Consider the following 20748-nt stretch of genomic DNA (forward strand, 5'->3'; position numbering starts at 1 on the left):
CATTAAGCAGGATTACTTACCAGGGCCATACACTGTTTTAGTTTGCACCAGTTGATATTTTGTTACTGTCATCAGAGTCTGTATTTTCTTAGATTAAACAGTGCCTGGATCAAATTAACCAATTTTCTCTTTCCACATAGTTTGGTTAGGGCTGGAAGAAGGAATCTGATCTTCAGGTCTAAGTCATAGAAGTGCCCTGAACTGCACTTTCAAACGCCGTAGTTGGAGTGTGCACGGTGTGTCCTTGTGCAGCTGGTGCTGCTCCTAGTGCAGAAAATTACCTACGGTTGTTTAAATGGTGCTGCTTGTGCACGTGGACAATAGCACGATGCGCTCTTCCTCATTTTTAACAGGTGTTCCTACCCCACCAGCTACAGTTCCTTAAGCATCTTTCTTCCACTGAAATATAAATATAGTGTTGAACATGAAATGAAACAAGGTGTTTTGAAAATTAAACAGTATTTTTATTATGATTATTCTCTAAAGGCTTGATAGATTAAACAGTTAGGAGAAATACTTTTTGTCAGTTACATAATTCCAGGTAAAAATATCAGAATTATTCCAACAAAGTGTTTTTTTATTCTGCATGTAAAGTAAAGGACCTTTATAACAAGAAGAGTTACATTCTAAGCCATCTAGACTGGACAATTTTCAACTACATTTGTCATTGTGAAATTTTAGAACTTCATGAAAGGAACTTGGAGCGGTTTCTCTGTTGCACGCTTCAGGGCCAGTGCATAAGTATAAACCCTGGCATCCACTGCAATATGCTCTTCTGCTACTAGCTCTGGGAGAGGGAAAAAAAATTAGATGCTGTTAAGACTTTCCATAAATTTCCAAGTTCATTACTAAAATGAAGATGTACTTAGGCAGATGATAGGACAAGGGGGAATGGCTTTAAACTAAAAGAAGAGAGGTTTAGATTAGCTATAAGGAGGAAATTCTTCCCTCAGAGGGCGGTGAGGCCCTGGCCCAGGCTGCCCAGAGGAGCTGTGGCTGCCCCATCCCTGGCAGTGCCCAAGGCCAGGCTGGATGGGGCTTTGGGCAGCCTGGGCTGGTGGGAGGTGTCCCTGCCCATGGCAGGGGGTGGCACTGGGGGGGCTTTGAGGTCCCTTCTGACCCAAACCATTCTGGGATTCTAAGCATAGCGTTCTAGAATTAAATTCTTCAGGCTAATGCCTAAGACTTTCAGTAAGTCTGTCATATGGCCATGTCTTCTGCAGCTTTTTTTTTAAGATAAAGAACTGTAGGAGGAGAAATGTCAGGAAGAGTTATGAGAAGAGGTACTACGGGTTTCTTGAAGCTCATATTAGTGCTTTTAATGTGTCAGAAAGCTCTTACCATCAATTCTTTGCAGTAAGTCAATCTTTGGAAGTGAAATAACTTCCACATATTCTAGGAGAGAAGAAGAAAATATTAAACACCTCTAAATCAATGGACAGTAGAGGAAGTCTGTCTCAGTGTTGTATTTCTTAAAGCTTACAGAAGGAAACAAACTGGCTTAATGCTCATCACCATCTAGGAGTTGTGAACTTTAATGTATCATAAAAAGGCTCATTATATAAGGGAAGACAGTGACTGGGGCCATTAAAAAACAACACATTTGGCAGAATAAAAGTGGGGAAAAAGGCGGAAGCTATGGAGGGTGAGAACCCCTTGAAAGGAGACTCCCCCTTCTGAGAAGGGAAAAATATCATATTGTTGAAGTGGACTCCTGTCTGGCTTAACTGGTACAGTAAGGGATTTTAGATGCATTCAAAGAGCAAAAGAGCACGCTACGTAAAGAATTAAGTTTTGCTAGTGGTGAATTTGTATTGGTTTATAGCTGCGCAGTGTGTCTGAATTAGTTGCATTTGAGGGGGTGCTTGAAGTAATTACAGCTGTTGTGGATTCACTAATTTCTATTTCTTTAGATACCAGTGCAATGCTTGAATGTAACTGATGTGATAATACCTCACAGGAATTTTCTTGTCTAGGCTAGAGTCAATCTCAGGTATGTTTGATTAGGGTCAGGAGATTAACCAAGCCCAAACAAAAAACGTTTTTAACTGTCATTTTCTAAGTAGAACACAGAAAGATCACACTTGACCTTAAATGTCACTGGGAGCACAGTATGTAACATACCTCCATCATCTGTAAGAAACAAAACAGAAAAAGCAAGTTAAGGGTTTTGAAATATACTAATGTTCACAACTAAAAAAGCAGTTTTTATACCTGACTGGCTGTGAATGACACCATACTTACTTCCAGGTCAAGCCACAGCTAAGGAAAATCAAAGTTCGTAAGTGCTTATGGCACTCACTGAAGTTTACCACCTGAATTTCTCATTTTGGGTATGCCAGTACCTGACACCTAACAGCTATGAGTTTAGCAAACAAACATGGTTCTGCTCCACTAGACTACAGCATGGGATTTGAAGGATTTATTTAGAGAGTCTAAACCAGCAGGGAGGGAACAGAAGAATGCAGTGGTAGATGTAGTTTCATTAAAGTTCTGTTGTCTTCTAAGAATTTCTATATAAATGGTAGAAAACTCACCAAGTTTTTGCTTAGGTCTTGTATTCTCAGCCTCATCTCCATTAATGGTGACGCTCACAATGTGCGTTGTGCTGTTTGACAAACCTGGGTCCAAGCAGAGAGCTGCAGACAAGCAAACAGGCTCATTTTTCAAAAGCAGAGGTCAGGCACCTTGCCATTTTACAGAAACTTCCATCCAAATATACTTTAGGAGAACATATATTTGCTGTTAAGTTCATGCTGGAGGAGTAGTGAAAAGTAATGCTTCTGTTAACTCTTCTCTCCCAGATTCCTTATAAGATGTGTTTTCAGCACTTAAGTTTATTTTTCATTCCATAAACTGTAGATTAAACTGTAAACTACAGTTCTGTAAGCTTCCTAAGCCTATTAAGTCTAATTTTGCTACCACCTGTCTCTACTTCTCTGTCCCCAGCATGCAGTTATACCCAATAATCAAGAGTCAAGTTTTAATTGTACTGACGTTTACTTGAAACCATACATAAGTTGCTCAACAAGTCACAGATTTTGATTAAAGTCTCTTATTTAATAGCAAAGTTTTCCCCTATAGATGTCAGACTTTAGTCCTGTTTAACAGGAGTTCAGCAACCGACTCACCAAGGACCAAAGTCTCACGGGCACAGCCATGGGATACCACTCTGCTAAGCTGCATAGAGTTTTCTGGACAGGTGTTTCCTTTTGGTTTAAAGCATGTTGTATCTATCAGAAAGAATTAGCTTTGGGTGGGAAAGAAAAAGAAAAAAGCACAGACCTGGAGTACATTCAACGACTTCCCCCTTGTACCCCGTTTCTTCCTCCAACTCTCGCAATGCAGCACTTTCTGCAGTCTCGTTTTCCTCAATGAGGCCTGCAAGATAAATAATTACACAAGAACAACTTAAAAATTAGCACGCACTTACCCACAATATCCATTCTGAGATCTAATGCAGCTTTACAAATGAGGTGAAACATCCTCATCACCCCATTTTACAGAGGAAGAAACTGAGGCATTAGGGAGGGTTCCAGTTCCTGGATTCATCATTGCTGCTGCCCATGTCTTCAGCTGACTACCTCCAGCCTCATGCCAACTTCCCAAAAGATGGCGTTAATATTCTCATGAGGGAAAGAAGCCAAATGCTGTGGCTCTTAAAGAGAAGAGTGGAGGGAAATGCAATATTGTCCTACCACACTCCTGTGCAAAATGTCTCTAATCTCCTAAAATGAACGATGCTCATTTTGTATTCTTCGTTACCAAATATTCTTATTTCTCAGCAGCACACTGAGCTAGAGACCACCGTGGATTTCTCAGAGCTTCTTCATTACGACTGAAACTCCAAGCACATCTAGACACGCTTAACTACCAGCTTTATGTGACCCGTCTTAATTTTTCAGCCACTTACCTGCAGGAAATTCTAAGCAGTAGCCGTTAATTGGAGGCCTGAACTGTTTCACTAGGACAACGCAGTCGTAGTGGAGAGTTCTCTGTAGTACAGCTATCACTGCTACACCTACAGGCAGCAACAGAAAACATAAGCACGAAATATCTGAGTATAACAAAGTGAGTACTTAGTGCTAGACCCAAAAAAGAACCTATGGACTGTAACACTGTGCATTAAAATGACAAACATTTAGATGTCTGCTCCGTGATCCTGAACTACTTTATACCATGCATGATGAGAGGTAAAAGCCCAAAATGGGTTCTTCAAAATACCCCAACAAATTAGAGACATGTACCAAGGAAGACCAAGCATCAGCCCACCCGTAGCTTGGTGGGTGCTCGCACCTGCACACAGTTTGGATGCCAAAGTATGGAACCTACGCTCCTTTCGTGGCTGAATTGTGTCCCTCTTTTGCCTGAAGAGTATCGTATCCCTAGTCCCTAACAGCAAACCCAGTTCATCAGCCTGTGAGCTGCTCTGCATCACAGCATCCCTGATTGAAATTGTCCCATTGTTAGGAAGGGAATATAATCATCTTGGGAACACACTCCTACCAGTCAGTTCCTGATTCTTCAGCTCTCGAGCTGGGATCTCGCTAGAGCACACTTGCTCAGTGGTCTGGCGTATCCTGGGAGCCCTGCAGAGCTATTTGTGCATTCAGAACCACATTGTCCCTCAGTCTGCTCTGTGACTTTTATCAGAACTTTCACAAAAGCTACAAACAATCAAAGTCTTACATCATCTTACCATCGGCTGAAACTCCCTTTTTCCTGCCAGCACGCTTTACGGTTTCCCAAGTTCTGTTCAGCACAGAGAAAAGAACAAATTGATACATTAAAAGGAACAATATCCATTTCTTGTAAGTCGTCTTCTACCCTTGCTTTCATTTAAAAGCAAAATATGCCATTATTCAGGGAGGCTCCATAAGAAAGCAGCTGGCCTTAGGCATCCCCTGTCTTGTTTTGGCTCCATAAGATGTCTGAGGTATAATTTTGTTTTGCCTACCTAAAGGAGAGAGAAAATAGGTACTTACTGATTGCTTAGGGTCACTAAAAACAAGGGAAAGACACAATTGATTGTCACGGAACACACAAGTCATATAAAAGTCATCCTGGAAAAATGCAAAATAAAGCAATTTATGTATTAAACCTGTCAGATTTTGTTAGTTTTGAAAAAAAAAAAAAAAAGACTACGTGCATTCTATCTTTTATCTTGCTTTTGCATACCATTAATAATTTAAGTTATTGTGAACTCTCAGCTCAGTTACTTGAGCAAGAGAAGCCTGTAGGCAAGGAAGACCCAAACTTCCCTCTCGATATAAGCAATGAAATGAACAAAATCCAAAAACCCATCACCAATAATAATCCATTCACAAAAGCTCCAATCTTTGCTGTTTCTTAAAAGGATACTTTGCTGATGAACAGGGAGGCACTTAGAGAAAGCAAACTTTATGGAATCTAATACATGAAGGGGGGTGGGGGGGAATAAAGCTGTGTCACGTCTAGATAAACGTGGCAAAACTAAAGCATACAAAAGAATTGGGCAGGTGTTATAATATACAAGAGGACGATAACTTGTCAGTACTATGCAAGGTCCTGTACCGCCAACAGGGAAAAAGGAGCCCTTAGTGAGGAACCAGAGAAGTCAAAGGACGAACTCGCTGATCATCACAGCTTCTCTGGACTACTAGAACTTCCTTCTGCACAGCATCTTTACAAGGAAGTGGAAATGCAAGGTAAACCAAGGTCTAATGCACCCTAAAAGATTTAGATGCCAAATTTGATCCCACATGCTAGCTAGAGTAGGATTTTTTTCTCTGGACAGTATGAACTATAAAGAAATTGAACAATAAATACATTGTTGAATAATAGGTTTGTAGTGCTCATATCCTCTCTAGCCTGTGGCTGGTCCATATAACAGGGAACATGATAGGAATCTGAAAAGAGTGCAAAAATAAAATTACCTGGTTTTACCATTGGGATCAGTATAAGTTGTTTCCTCAAGCTTCAACCATTTTCTTTCTACAATTACCTATAAAAAAAATGATTCTTTGTTAAATAAATTATAAGATTAATCTCAAAGATATTTGGGTTTAGGCGGGAGAGACAATACAACTTTATTTGAAATTCTTTTAAGACAAAATCTCAGCATCAGAATATACACAGGAACACTTAACGGCTTCCTGTAGCAAGCAGGGAAAAAAACATTTTGCCACGTTCTTGAATCGGAATAGAAAATAAGCTTAGTAAATTCTTTTAACTTGATTTTCATAACCAAGCTGCAATGAATTCAGTGGGATTTCATTTAGTGAAAAGTCCTATCCCCCTCGTCTTCTGAGAAGAACTTTGCAAGGGTCAAGTTTCTGCTTAAAATGGGGCACCTGTCTGCATAGACCTTACCTATACTGCTGATTATCAGAGCCCATTTTTCAGAAAGCATGCCCTAACAGCTATCCATGAAATAGCTAAGCTACGACTGAAAACCCAACTATTTTGAAACTTTTTTTGGCCTTTATTTATGGCCTCGAGTCACCGTTGTCTTCTGTAACTGAGAGCCCTTTTTACATACATGCATACCTGACCTTTCAGGATTTCTGAGAGCTACTGACTGAGTGCTCAGCATTAACACTATTATAGCTTGTCTGTTCTGAGCTAAATGATTTTTTTTCCCTGTGATATTTTCTTATCTTTTATGTAATTCCTTTAAAAGGGGAAAATATGTGTACTATGACACAACTAAAACCAGAGTACAGAAGCACAAAATAGCTTCAGCTGGATGCAGAATAGAAACTGGGAGTGACTCAGGTGTCCAGTAAATTATAATGGAGCTGAGTAAACTCACATAGTCCTTAATCTGTGTCCTTCGGAACAATTATTTTGATATTGAAATATCAGTAGCACTTCTGTGGTTGTAAATATGGCCACACATACTTTACATGGAGAGAGTTTTGGCATTTGTTTTGGGAAGTTTATTTCCAGGTAGCAGGAACTGAAGAGGGGAGCTATGTGCTCTCAAAAGGGCTTTCTAATGGATTTGTGGTCACAAAACCAGCAGGAAGTTTATGATGTCTGTTTCAGGAACAAGAAGTAATTCCACTTGGAAGCATTCAGATATATTTTAAATAGCTTTGCGTTCGCTCCTAAGTCACTGCAGAATGAGAGGACAGGAAGATCCAAAAGAGATGAAAATCATGTCCCACTGGTTGTCCAAGGAGAAGAACCAATATGCTTCAGTTGAAGAAACAAATAAACACAGCCAAATGTTTGTGTTAATGAATTTTTTAAACACTGCAGAGAACGCGAAGGACTAGGCTATTGGTTGTAGTTTGTTGCAGCATTCAACAGAACTGGCAGATCACTACCACTGTCGCCAAGTTATTGTTTGCTAAGCAGAAAGGGGAAAATGGCTGAAAAACAGGAAAAGATCAGGTGCCAGGAGTCCTAGAGGAAAAAGAAATCACTAGTCTGTAAGAGATTTGACCTATCTGAACTCCAGAAAGACAACAGAAGGACAAAATGTAGATTTTAGGCATACGAAACAAGCAATGTCAAACCAAGTGTCTTGTTTTTCATCTGGTATTCTTAGGTACAGCTTTTGGCCTCTACTGTCATGGAGCAGTAATTAAAAAGTACTCTAGGCCACGGAGCATAAATATGTACAATGGAAGTGAGGTGAAAGCCTTGCTGCTAATTGCCTACAGGGTGAGGAGACTGAAAGCTGCCAGGTTTCCCTAGAAGAAAAATAAAATGTTATTGTCACCCACCTTGTCAGGTGCACAACTAAAACCTTTTGGAAGTTGGCCTAGAAGCATAACTCTTGCCTTGCAGAACTCCTTACTTAGGGCCCAAAGGCACTTCTCAGGGCGTGTTCTACTAACCATACTCAGTTTTAGAATGAGCAATTTTTATGGCTTGATCTATTACTTTGACGGGCAAATACCACGTGTTTTTGCTCACAACAGCCTGACTGTGGGTTCCCAGAAGCAGGCAGAAGAAAATAAGATCAGCAGCTACGTTCACGAAAGAAGATTCTCCAACATCAAGCCACACGGGTGCTGAAGACCAAAACACTTTCAATATAAGGGTGACTGGCAGACACATGGTAAACATTCTCCTCAACTATGCCCAGAAAACGACCGAAAAGCTAAATTGCTTAGAAGATATTAAGATCTAATTACAAACTTCTAATGACACTGAAGAGTGCAATATTACAAAGGAGAAAACCTAAGAGGTATTATGAAGAAAAAGGAGCATAAAATTCAAGTATTACCTGAGAAACAAAAACAAAACAGGTTCTAAGGTCTAAAAAAACTCATAGTTTCAATTAAGGTGAAAATGCTCCTAAAAAGCAGCCAGAAGTACCTCAGAATTCCATTCTGAAGACCTGATATTTTCTGATTTTGTAAAGGTAAGGTGCAACTACAGTGTTTTTAACAAATCTTACTACCTCCTTACTAACGCCTTTAGAACAGCAATCATCTAAATTCAAATCCTTCCAGAAAACATCAGAGAAGGTAAACTCCTAAATGTTAAGGCAACACTTAGAGGTTCATCTTAGAGGAACAGACAACATTTTCACAATCTACCCATTTCTACAGTATCTGAGAGGAATCAACATTATTTCTTAATATTGAAAACAGCCTGAACAGACAATACAACAAACAGCTACAAAATCAGGAAAAAAAAGCTGAAGCTTAAAAAAATTGAACTCTGTAGATTTCTCTCCCTCTCCTTGATAATTTGTATGATTGTTTTACAAAAAGAATTACATATTCCTCATCCACGTCACCTTCTTTAAACTCTTTGACCATCAGGAAGAAGTGCTCTGCCTGAATAGATTTTACAAACCTATAGCATCTATACCATTTCTTATTCTGCACTCACAAACATTCTGATCTGTCTCAGCTAGTTGTTATTTAGCAATAAAACGTGTCAAAACCGAACATGTTATACCTCTTCTTTAAGGACGAATTGCCTAGCAGTTTTCGGAACTTCTGCGGATGTCTCAGTTGCCATTTTCAGGAATGTCAGGCTTTTCCCCTCCTGTGCAAAGTCCAGACTACTATGAAACAAAGTCAATATTTGCTTTCAGAGTAAAGTTAAAAGGTTCATTTCTGCATTCTAAATTAACAAATCAAACTTGCCAGAGAAAGTTAACAGCATGTGATGGCAAGTGCAATTCACATTTTCAGCTCCACCTGACGGTTTCGAAGGAAGTCTGGATCAAATCCCAGACTTACGTAGTTGGTAACAGTCCTATCAACTGCAGAGTAGCTGTGCTGGCTGAAGATACCCTCCTTACCCGTTCAAAGGTCAGGCACAGGCAGAAACAAAGTTGATCCATTTAGTAGAATTGTTTCATTCTGCTCAGTGAAGTGTCAATGTAGCATTGCCACAAGTCTAAGCACTCCACTGTCAAAGTGGAAAAAAAACTTACACCAGAAGGACTTCAGGAGTAAAAGTTGCACACTATTGAGAAAGAATCAGAACCAGAACCTACATACATCACAAATACATACGTAAACGGCTCAATTCTTCCCCCCAAAACACTCCAAGGTCAAAAAGTCACCTGTGTGTTGCAAGTCTAGGTGGCACGTGGAGTTAGCGTGATCAAAGCACGTCACTCTCCCTTACTAGGAATGGTGTGGCCAACACCGTGCAAAAGGCAGCTGAATATGCCCAAAGCAGGGCTGTCTCACTGCTGAGGTATGCAGCACTTTCAGCACAGAAACTATTATTCCAAGGAAGCTCATCTTTGATATTATGTTGCTGTACTGAAGCCCTGAAAATTAATTTTAAGTAAAAAGACAGCGCAAAGAAGCAACTCAGTTTAGATGCCAGGAAAGACAAGATCTCAGAGATCTCTGTTATTCTCAAGAGTTCATTTAAGGTTGTGATCTTTCCATGAAGTCAGCAGGAACCTTTCCCTTGACTCCAACTATAGTTTAATAAGGATTCTCTAGCAATGAACACTATCTTCTGTGAGTGCTCACCTCTGTCACACCCAATTTTAGCACTTTCATTCTTACTTTATCCTTCTGTGATAAAATCTACAGCACTCTTGTGAAACATACATGAGCAGGGTGCTCTCAGCTTTCTTACATATAAGATTTGTATTTAATTTCACAAAGTAGTTCAGAGGACTAGACAGTACAAGCTATGTCTGGTTATCAGAAGGATTACAACTAATGTACATAAATCCATTTCCTCAGTAAGTACAAAGGGCAGGCTCTTTCTTAAATCTTAAGACAGTCTTGTTGGATGCAGTACATCATAGCGGTTGTCAAAGTTTCAAATTGTCTTTATGTAACATAAAACTTGCAAAGGAACCCTCACTTACTAAATCCAATTCTGTCATTTCAAAAATATATTATCCTTTTTTAATCCTAAAATTACATTATATTATCCTTTCTAAAAGCAATGATGCTTCATCTTAAAATTACGTAGTTTTATTGCCTACCTTACCACTACTATGAAAAACTGTTCTAGGACCTTACTTGCTTATCTTACGTTTATCCCATATTAGTTCAGTTAGTGTTACCCGTTTGTTCTTAAGCCAACTCAAACCCTCCTCACTTAGGATTTAAGAGACGTGACTGGCAAACAGTCACAGTATCTTGCTGTGAGTCTAACATACAATATTAAGCTCTCCATGAAACTCATGCAAAAGAATCACAGCCCAGCATACTGGTTTGAAAAGGCTCCTGGTCATCCATGGGAAACAGTCAAACTAGGCTCTGTGTGACGCCCTAAGTATCCAGCTTCAAAAATATAGAAAATTCACATAGCTAGCTACAAGAAATGCACCTCTGATGTTTGGAAAGATTATAAGCTTTCTGATTGACAATATATACATATCAAAGACAGGAGACAGCAAACGGTGTTGATCTTAAACTTTTTTAGGACTGGCTGAGTAACTACTCCTCTTTTAGTCCTCCCTCAAAAGAAATCCCATTCCACTGATCATCGTAACCCTTCCACATTAACTGCATCTGCGTATCTCTCTTAAACAGATTACCACAGTTGTTCCCAAAATCTCATATGCAACTTTATTAATGCTTTCTATAACAGTATTAATACTTACCTACATCAATTACAAATACACCCTAGGAGCTCATCTCATGCCAGAAGCTCTTTTCAACAGAATTTGCTCTCTCCTGCAGTGACAGATTCAAGGATGATTTGTGACTAAAATTACAAGAAATTATTGAAGATGGCTTCAGTTTGAAATAGCACGAAAATGTGCAATAAGTGAAAATGAGACTCATCCATCTCAGGTTCTGTACTGAAGATCTTCTCCACTAGTGGGTGCAATAACTCTATATATGAGTGACATTTTAAAAAGTTCTACCAAAAAAGTAATATTTTCCAAATCCAACTGACTGTGTAGAATTGAAAATTTCTGCAGTTACAAAGCTGAAATACCACTTGGCTAATTGAAGGCTGCACGTCTGGTATCTCACATTAGTCAAGGGTGCTCAGAAAAAGGAGGCAACACAGCTCCTATTTCATAAACATTAGTGGTGACTGACATTTAAATCTACAGATGCAAGGTAAAGCTCCACGTTAGGTTTCAGAACAGACATTGTCTCACAGCCCTCAGAGAGGAAGGCTCTTTCTCATACAGTTATCACTGGATCATTTGAGTCAAAAAACATAAAGCTGCTGGCACAGCAGCCAGGAACCTGATTACGTGACTTCCGCTTACATGAACTCCATGAATTTAAATACTTAATAATTATCAGCAAAACTTTAAGAATACATCAAAATGTCCACATTTACCAGTCTTCTTAGCGTGAATCAACACTATTTGAACTATAAATTCTAGGAAAAAAACACACAGGTTGGCCCACTTCTACCTTCTTGTTGGCCCACTTCTACCTTCTCTGATGACTTTCACGGTTAGTATCACAGGATATTGCTGGCAAATTGTGCTGCTTGTTCCATTTGCCTCATGTAGGGCTCAAATTCAGACCTGAAAAAGTCATACCATTTATAAAAGGTATAACTTTACACCCATTGCTTATTCCTTTACTGAGTGGTTTCCTTCGAAGGGAATATCCAACCTTTTGACATCAGTTTCTACATTATCCTTCCCGAAAGTTAAGATCTAAAACCAAGTGAGGCCTGTGAATGAGCTTACAGAGCAGCCAGGCTACCAGGGCATTACGTTAACCTCTTCAAGGCACAATAGACGGATTAGTTTTTCTAAACCTCTTTTCAGAGGGAATTATCTGATCCAAGCTACACATCCCAACTGACAGCAACCAGATTTAACAGAAGCTCAGCAACAGTGTCCCAAGGCAAGATTAAACTAAAATAAGAGACAGGATCCCTTCCACAGAACGTGCAAAAGGGGCACTGGCGAGTGTTTTATGCACAATTTATCCAGCAGAGTGCTAAGATACGTGCTCAAAACACACATTGCTGAAGTTTGGGAAGTCACTTTTATTCACCGATTTGTCACCAGGTTGCAGTGAAGTTCATTTGTATTTCAGCAACACGATTCGAGCACCAAAATCAATTGATTAGAAGTTGAGAGGAGAGGAAAGGGGAAGAAAAAACATTTCATTTTTGTCCTTATTTCAGCAGTATGGATGACCCACTCACTCAGAAGTGAATAAAATACAGAGAAATAACCGGCTCCTGCCACGTAGAAGAGAATAAAAAAAGAAAAAAGGGAAAAGAAGGACAGCTTTGTGCAAGCAGAAGAGGGTTAGCAGCACCCGTGTGTTGCTGCCAGCCTCCCCTGAGGGGCAGAGGAAGGTGAACTAAAATCCTAAGGATCAGAGAAAATAGGGGAATATGGAACTGAGCACGGAGAGCACCGAACGGGACCGAGGGGGGGCTCGAAGGCAGAGCAGAACCGGAGGGCTTAAAAATCCCACATTTCCGTGGGCAATTCCGCGGCTCCCGGGGAAATACTTAAGGAAAGGGATGAAAGGGCGTCTGGACACCGTCCCCAGCGGGTGACCCCGCAGAAACGCCCCACGTACGAGCTGTGCCCGGCGGCAGGATGGGAGCCGGGGCCGCGGCCGGGTGGCGCTGACGAGATGGCGGCGGCTGAGGCGAGGCGGGGCCGCCCCGGGTGCGCCGCCGATGCCGGCCCGGGCGGCTCCGGGAGCGGAGGGGAGGTTCCGGGCGGAAAGGGAGCTTTTTGGGGAGAAAAGGGGCCGAAACGGGTCGGGCTGTGCTGTGCCGTGCCGGCCTGAGGGGAGGATGAAGAAGGAGCAGGTAGCGCACTGCCGCTTCTCCGTGTGGTACCCGCTGTTCAGGACCGTCACCATCCGTAGGTGTGTGGAGTTGGGGGAGCCCCTGTGGGGCGGCGTGTGAGGGGGGTGTGGGGCGGTGTGTAGGGCGATACGTGGGGTGGTGTGAGGGGTGGTGTGGGTTTGGAGGCTGGGGGAGTTTATGCGAGGCTGGTCCTGGCTCTGTGGGTTAGGCTACGAGCTCGGTTAGACCCGGGGAGGGGTGTTTGGGGCCGGGCTGGGTGAGAAATAAGGGCCTGCGTGGGGCAGCGCTGGGTGGGAGGAAGCACAGAGGGCACTATCGAGGTTCCAGGGGCTGCCCCACGAGCTGAAGCCTTCTACATCCACCCCAGGGAGCTGCTTTGGGAGGCCCGAGGTGCAGGCCTGGCGCTGGCGTTCTCCATGTTGTGCTCTGGTGGGACTCCAGGCTGTCCGCATCCCACCTTGTGCCCGCTTGGTTGCTCAAAGAACCGGGCTGAGTGCTCCCAAAACAAGTGGCTAACTTCATGTTCCTGTATATTTTTTGGAAAAAGTAGCAGCTTCTGTGGTTGCTGAGGTGTCGCTGCGGGTCACCCGGTGGTTATGAGACCCACCAGCAGCTCAGGGAAGTCAAACTCAAGAAAGGTGCCCTGGTGGATCAAAAAGCTGTAATATCAGGCATTGGGTAATCAAAGCATTTAATCTTTATGCATTTTAGTGTTTAGCCAGAGTAGGTTTTTGGTCAATTTAGCAACAGTCATACATTTTTGGAATATTCAAGTGATAAAGGCAAATTTTGGTTTGGATTTTAGTAGGGAAACCTTTGTTTTGAACAACACATTGCCCCTCTCCTCACTGGCCACATGCAATCTTTAAGTTTCTTACAGGTTTGAAGAAGTGGAGTATTTCTGTGCATTTTGTCTGAGATTTTTGTCTCTTTCTTTCTTCTCTACTTCCCTGGAAGGAAAAAGAGAGTTGCATTTTGGGAAGGGTGGGAGGGGAGAAAGAGAAACATGTCTTTTCATAGCATTACAGAATAAAACATACTGATATTGAGGTACATTCCATTTAAAAGCCATTATTCTTATACAACGATTTATTATTTTAGCAAGTAATACTGATAATAAATTACTGAACTAATTTTCTTGTTTTTTTCCAGTGTTATACTTCCCCTCCCAGATAATGTGAAAGAATACTTGCTGGATGATGGGACGCTTGTGGTTTCTGGAAGGTAAAGAGTGTTTCCCTCCCCCCTTGCAAGTATTAATACTATTTTATAATCACAATGGTATTTTGTATTCATATGTATTATAATTTGCATAAGGAGTTTTGTATGTTTGACCAGCCTGGCTGCAGTAAACCTCATACTATATGAACATGTGAGTGATCAGACTGTTGCTGTTAGCAAAGCTTGACTTGCTAGTGCTTGATACAGATCTAAAATCCATGCAATATATTTGATTGGATTCTTTTATTTTCAAAATTAAAAAGTTCTTTTATTTTTTTCTTTTTCCTTCCAGAGTCTACCAGTCTCTCAGGTTTCAGTGCATAGCCTGATGATTTGTGTTTGGTTGCTTTGGTACAGTTAGTTCCAGTTCAGTGGCCTGAACAGTGCCACGGCATTCCCATGCCTGCAGCCTTATTCAGGGGTGAAGTGTCATTACTTGAGTTTAATTCTCAATAACATAAACAAAATACAAAAGTCTTACTGATTATTGAGGCTATATTGAGGTTTGCTTACATATAATCAATGTCTACAAAGAGACTGAATGAACTGTATGTATACCTATGCCAAGACTTTGGATGGTGAAGAGCGAGATAGGTACCTGTGAAAAACAGTTGGTATGAATACAGGCTTTGTTCTTTGCTTTCTCCTTAGAATCTCACTGTATGGCTTCCTTGTAAAATGATTATTGCACAAATATATCTTGCTAATGATCAGGCTCAATACAGTCCACACTTTGTCATCTCCTAACTGGTAGTTTGACTCTCACAGGGCAACCAATTAGGCTGTGGATATAAGGGAGCTATGTCTAATTTCTCAGGAATCAATCTGTACAAAATTGAAGCTGTTTAAACACCTTGTAAAGGTGAAAGGTCAGAATTGTTGTTTTTTTTTTTTTTTTTAAACCAATTTGGTTAAGAAGTAATACTGTCACCTGTTTCTGCAGAATTTGGTAATTTATTTAACAACAGCCATTTAATTTGTAATCAGACTTCAGAAAAATCAAAACAGGACTTGAGTTCACAGCTATGCCATAAGAACAATTTCTGCTGTCTTCAGTGGAAAAATGGACAGCTGTATAATTAAATTATATTAAGGTAGTTCTAATTTAAAAGTCCCCTCTAAAACCCAGCTTTTCTATTAAGTTGAACCTTCTTAGCTAGAAGTCAATGTGATCTTCCTACGGTCAAGGCCAACATCAATTTTAAACCTCAATGAGCCACTATTTGAGCTCTGGATCTCAAAAACTGAATTAACAGTTTGACCCCTGTGGAAGCTCATTAAGGAACTGCAGAAATGGAGCTTGTTGAAGAACTGACTTTTTGCTAACAGTACCTAGTTGTAAGGATGTACATTTGAACTTACCCTGTTTGCTATGCTGACTTGCCTTTTTCAAGAGATTGGTCTTCTACCTTAAAAGATCTTCGCACTCAGTTATATTGGTCAAATAACTTCAAAAGTAATGTAAAACTTTAAGGGAATATTTGCAACCAAGTACTTTCTCCCACATATGCTAATGTTTACAGCAGCAGATCTCATCTGTGGAGAAAAAGGAGCTTCCCAGGAAAAAGTTAATGGCCATGTAATCACTTTCAGTAGGATCCTCTTTTTCTGTGTGTGGAGTGTGAGGAAGTTTTATTTTCAGAACCTGAAATACACAGGTCAGCATTTCAAACTAAAGTTTTATAAATTTTTACTTGGAAAAAGAGTGTGGAGGCAAAGCATAATCTAAGTTGATCTTTTTTTTTTAAAGTTTCTAACTTTACTGTGCTCACCCAGTAGCACAAGTTAAAAGAATGATTAATAAGGTGTTGAAAAGCTTAAATTATGGTCTTTTCAGAGCAGCAAGTGATCTGCTAATTGGAAAGAATCAAAGTGTTTTGGATAGGGCTCAAGTCTAATGCCAGGGAGCTTTGTCTTTAGTTTTTCTATATTGTCTTGCTCTGATTTTCTCTGCCAGGGGTTTGAGGCTTAATCCTCTTACGAAAACATTGAGATCAACAGCTGGTAGATGCTGTGGAAGTGTAATATATATGATCAAGTCAAACTCTGGTGCTCAATTTTTTTTTCCTATTAATTTTTTTGGTTTAGGGAAGATCCGCCAATGCATGCTCAAGAAGGGAGTGATGATGCAGAGGAAATACAGGTCAGTGTAAAACACAACTTAATGTCGAGTGTCTGGAGAAAAACGTGAATATTTCTGCATGCTTTATAGGTGAGGATAGTACTTCACCAAAATGATAATCACATAGATAATAATCACACAAAATAATAATCGCTATTTGCTTTGAAAAAACTTACAAACATCATGATTGACACCACAAACATGATGTCAAGGAAGGTTTAAAATGTTTGCTTTTTCACACACAGCTTTTTTTTTTCTTGATAATTACATTTCTAATAATGACCAAGGAATGTTGAAGGATGTTGGAAATGAAATTAAGATGGTTTTATGTCCCGAAAAATTAGGAGTTATTTCAAGAAACAATAAAAGTCTGTAAGGCCAGAATAACTCTGAGGGGTATTCCAGGGGGAAAAAAAAAAAAAAAAAACAACCACTGAAAAACGTTATAAATGCAAGGTGACAGAAGATGCAAAAAGGATGAGAAAAAGAAATAGAAGTGACACTAGTAGATCGTGGGTCTAAGGATGGAAGTGAGGGAGGTGGAAACAACGTTTAGATAGGGAAGACTCCATTACGTTCTGAAATGTTCAAGTCTGCGACATAAATCACAGTTAAAGTATATAGGTGTTAGGTGTTTTGTATTCATACCTTACAATAGTACTTTGGCTGGATATACACAATTTTTTTGTTATTTTATAAACATAATAGAGGATAATGGTATCATGCTGGACTAAAATCAGGGCAATGATGACATCTACATGGTGTTGGAAGCTGTATAGTTTCCAATATTCTTAATAAATTCATAATAATTATAAATAAAATCATAAAGGATGTCACAGGAAAGCAGTGACCTTTGATTTGTTCTTATTTTTAACAGTGGTCAGATGATGAGAATACTACAACACTTAAGGTAAGGTCCCAGCATGTGGGTTTATGTCAGCAGTATTCTTCCTGAAACCTTGTGATAGGAACTTCTCACCAGTTAGAGATAGCCGTTGTAGTTAGCATTTTCAAACCGTTCTAGACAGATGGCAGTATAGATACCTGTAACCTTAAAAATGTTGTTTTGCTGGCTTAATTTTATTTAACTAAAAATAAAATGCTTCTTTTCTTCATCCCTAACAATCACACACTTGTTAGACTATAGGAAATGAACTGAAGGTTGGCTCTAAATATAGCAGTCCTTCATTTTCACCGCTTTGAATATCTCCCAATTACTTAATCAGACTGGATGCAGAAGAAATGACGCCCCTGCAGCTCAATTTTCACAGCTCTTCTCTTACACCTTTGCCATTATTGCCTCCAAAGTACCTTTCTTTCCATCGCCATTTTTCCCCTTTTTCCTGTCTCTATACTCTCCTTGTGCTGTGCCCAGTTTAGAATCAGGATCATGATGGATATAATTCGGGCTCCCTGAATTTTTTTTTAATTTTTTTGAAACTTGCCATTGCCCTGTCATTGTCAGAGTTAATATACTTGCACCACTTGTCTGCCGTTGATACTACTGCTTCAGTCCTGTTAGCTCCCCAGCATTCAACATGGTGTTGGATTGGGTGCTGTGTAAATACCACCTTCTTTGCTTTGAGTTACGTATGTGCTACCATAGAATTTAAAGCACAGATTTTAAGACTAATACATTGCCGGCTTGTACATTTTAATAGCTTCAGTTCAAATACCTGCCTTAGATTGTAATTCAGAGCAAGGATTTTGGTATTCATCTTATTTTTTCCAAAAGTCATGTTGCTCTATCTTGCTAAAGAAGAAGTCCCAGTTTTTCGATCTGGGTTTCATCACAGTGTACAACACAGTATAAAAATCCTTAGTCAGGGTGTGCGATAGCCACTGGAAGGGTACAGGTGATTCCAGGTTAGCTAGGTAAGGATTGTGTACTTTGCCCGTCTTCTCTCCGGTGGCTGGGCCAGGCATGGGCAAGAGTAAGGGAGGGGACAGAGCCAGGACAGCGGACCCAGGTTGTCCTCAGGAATATTCCATTCCATATAATGTCGTGCCCAGCAATGAAATGGTAGAGGAAGAAGAGGGATGTTTTGGCTTCCAGGGTTGCTTTTGTTCAGAGACTGGCTGGACCTTGTCTTTCATCAAACCTGGCGCTTTGAAACCGTTTGATTATGAACATGGCTTAAGCCTGTGGCTCTTTACAACAAAAATAAGGCCACGTTTGGTCATACAAAGATTCTAGAAGTGGGATTTCACAATGTGCTCTGTGCCTTCTCATAAGTTTGGAAGGTGATCGCCCTGAAGGCTCCTTGGCAAATACATTTTCTCTACCTGAAAACCAGGGGCTGCTCCGAGGGTAGAGAACGAATGAGACCAGTCTCTTGTGCTTTTAAGTGTTGCTTGTTACCACTCTGGCAGTGATGAAGAGGAAGAAGAAACAGCCTGTCTAGAAAGCTGAAGGATGGGGAGCTGCACCTGGAGTTACTGCAGAACATAGGAACAGATCAAGTAGCTACGTGCAGGCTGAGCAGGGAGACTCTGGGGAACATCATGTGTGAAGAATAGCAGAGAGGCCGGAAACTGCAGCTCTGCATTCATCCTCAGCTTATTTTGCTAACGATAAATCTTGGATTATAATTGGTTTCTCCACTGGTTTCTTTGTTCAGGGAGCACTAAGGTGGGCTGTGACGATGATTATTTCAATTTGATAACCTGCCTGAGTCATCAGGTAGAACTTGTTTCCCTTGCCCCTTCTAAATTCTGAAGAGAAATTAGAGCTAGAACCACAGAACAGCCCAGGAAAATAATATTATATGTCAAGAGACACGTCTCAAGGAAGGAAATCCATACTTCCCAAATTTATTTGATCCAGATGTGAAGGGAGAGTCAAGAGACAACAGAAATTTTACTTTGTCATTAATTTCTTTTTTAAACATAAAATATTTCTCTGGAATGAGAATCCTATTTAAATTTCTGTGAAAGTTTCTGTTTCAGAACACTTTGCTAACGTATTCATTGTAGAAAGTATCATCTCCATTCTACAAATAGGATCTTGAAACAGACCTGTTTAAGTTAAGCTATTCACAAATTTGGAACCTCATGGGATTATAGAAAATTGTGTTTAAACAAATCTGTTAATATTAATGATTGTAAAGTCAAATGAATTTAGTAAAAGTTCATTGAGTTTTAGTAAAAAGAATGCAGCTTATTTATGCTGCCTTAGAGCTGTCCTCTTTGTGTAATAATTCTTCACTTGTATTAATCAAATGACACGAAGGTAACGTTTCCCCAGGGAGGTTTTGTATGCACTGGTATTACACATGTAGTGTCACTCCTGTCTTCTGTCAAAAGAAGAAGAGATTGGATCAGAATGCACTGCACGAAGAGTTTCTCTTCTTCCAGCAACGATTTCTAGAATCGACTGAAGCTCTAAAAATAAAATAAGAGCCTTTTTAGTACGTTACCTGGTCTCCGTGGGAAACCACACCTGAAACACTAAGGAAAGATTCAGAATGCATGAAGTTCAGTCTAGGACACTGCGCTTCTTTTTTTTAAGTCTGTTTTGTGAGGGGCTGCAAAAAGGAGATGACAAAATGTATTCAAACTTTTTTTTGATCTCTTGTGTGGCTGTGAGGGCTTTGTTTCAGAGATCGGTTAGCTTTAGCCTAGATGTTATCTTTGGGCTGCGTTTATAAATACAGGTGGAAATAGTGCTCTTATACACTGTTCGCTATAAATCTGTAAATCTTTGACATATGTCTGAAATAGCTTCTTGTCACTGTAAAGGTCAGCAGTCTGTATTTTTTTTCTATTGTGCCACATTAAGAGTGGAATTTATAGCTTCTTGAGGAGTTTTTAGCCTTTATCTTATCTTTACAATATTTACAATATTTTTTACAAGTCAAAGTTCTCTGGTGCAACAGTTTTTGCAGTGTGTCCTGTGTTATGATGCAAGTTAGCATATATTATTAAAGAGCTACTTTAAGTCCTTATTTAAAGTAATACTAGAAATACTTTGTAAATAAAAATACTAATGTATACTATATAATAAAAAAATACTTTGGAAAGAATGTCATGATTGATTCTTAAGTGATTTATTTCTACAAATGCATTGTCTGTGGTGGAAAAGTTTACTATTTTTTGGACAAGTTTATTCCTTCTACGATACGCACTTCTAATTTTTAAGAATCTTAAATTAGTCTTAAATTTTAAGATGGCTGCACTTCATTATTACCTGTATTAATTTTTTTTTATTGTTCTTTGTT

At 39.8% G+C, this 20748-nt stretch overlaps 2 protein-coding genes across 3 annotated transcripts in view; one reads left to right on the forward strand and one right to left on the reverse strand.

Annotated features, from left to right (window-relative positions):
* Window positions 1-442: 442 nt before the first annotated feature.
* On the reverse strand, window positions 443-13003 carry NUDT5 (nudix hydrolase 5). Of its 2 annotated transcripts, XM_040547376.1 has the most exons (13): window positions 12948-13003; window positions 11833-11926; window positions 11036-11108; window positions 9254-9363; window positions 8905-8994; window positions 5916-5983; window positions 4700-4752; window positions 3914-4021; window positions 3286-3381; window positions 2538-2639; window positions 2125-2133; window positions 1342-1395; window positions 443-787 (listed from the first exon to the last, which is right to left on the reverse strand). In XM_040547376.1, exons 4-13 carry the CDS (start codon window positions 9293-9295, stop codon window positions 678-680), a joined length of 732 nt encoding a protein of 243 aa, XP_040403310.1. In that variant the 5' UTR covers window positions 9296-9363; window positions 11036-11108; window positions 11833-11926; window positions 12948-13003; the 3' UTR covers window positions 443-677. The 2 variants fall into 2 exon arrangements, with proteins under 2 accessions (XP_040403310.1, XP_040403303.1); XM_040547369.1 differs by lacking the exons at window positions 9254-9363; window positions 11036-11108; window positions 11833-11926 and having other exon boundaries at window positions 12948-12966.
* CDC123 (cell division cycle 123) overlaps window positions 8902-20748 on the forward strand; it is a 39429-nt gene continuing 27582 nt past the window's right edge. Inside the window, exons 1-5 of the mRNA XM_040547353.1 lie at window positions 8902-9013; window positions 12948-13244; window positions 14338-14409; window positions 16495-16549; window positions 17406-17438. Coding sequence (XP_040403287.1) covers window positions 13051-13244; window positions 14338-14409; window positions 16495-16549; window positions 17406-17438 — 354 coding nt within the window. The 5' untranslated portion in view covers window positions 8902-9013; window positions 12948-13050. The remainder of the gene's footprint in view (window positions 9014-12947; window positions 13245-14337; window positions 14410-16494; window positions 16550-17405; window positions 17439-20748) is intronic.

This window comes from Cygnus olor, chromosome 1, assembly GCF_009769625.2.
Source record: "Cygnus olor isolate bCygOlo1 chromosome 1, bCygOlo1.pri.v2, whole genome shotgun sequence".
Lineage (NCBI taxonomy): Eukaryota > Metazoa > Chordata > Aves > Anseriformes > Anatidae > Cygnus > Cygnus olor.

Coding starts and splice junctions, on each gene's coding strand:
- NUDT5 (XM_040547376.1), bottom strand. CDS start 9,295: ATGGATCAACTTTGTTTCTGCCTGTGCCTGACCTTTGAACGG. Junction 3,382..3,913: donor CTGCTTAGAATTTCCTGCAG/GTAAGTGGCTGA, acceptor TTTATCTTGCAG/GCCTCATTGAGGAAAACGAG. Junction 788..1,341: donor CTTACTGCAAAGAATTGATG/GTAAGAGCTTTC, acceptor TCCCTCTCCCAG/AGCTAGTAGCAGAAGAGCAT.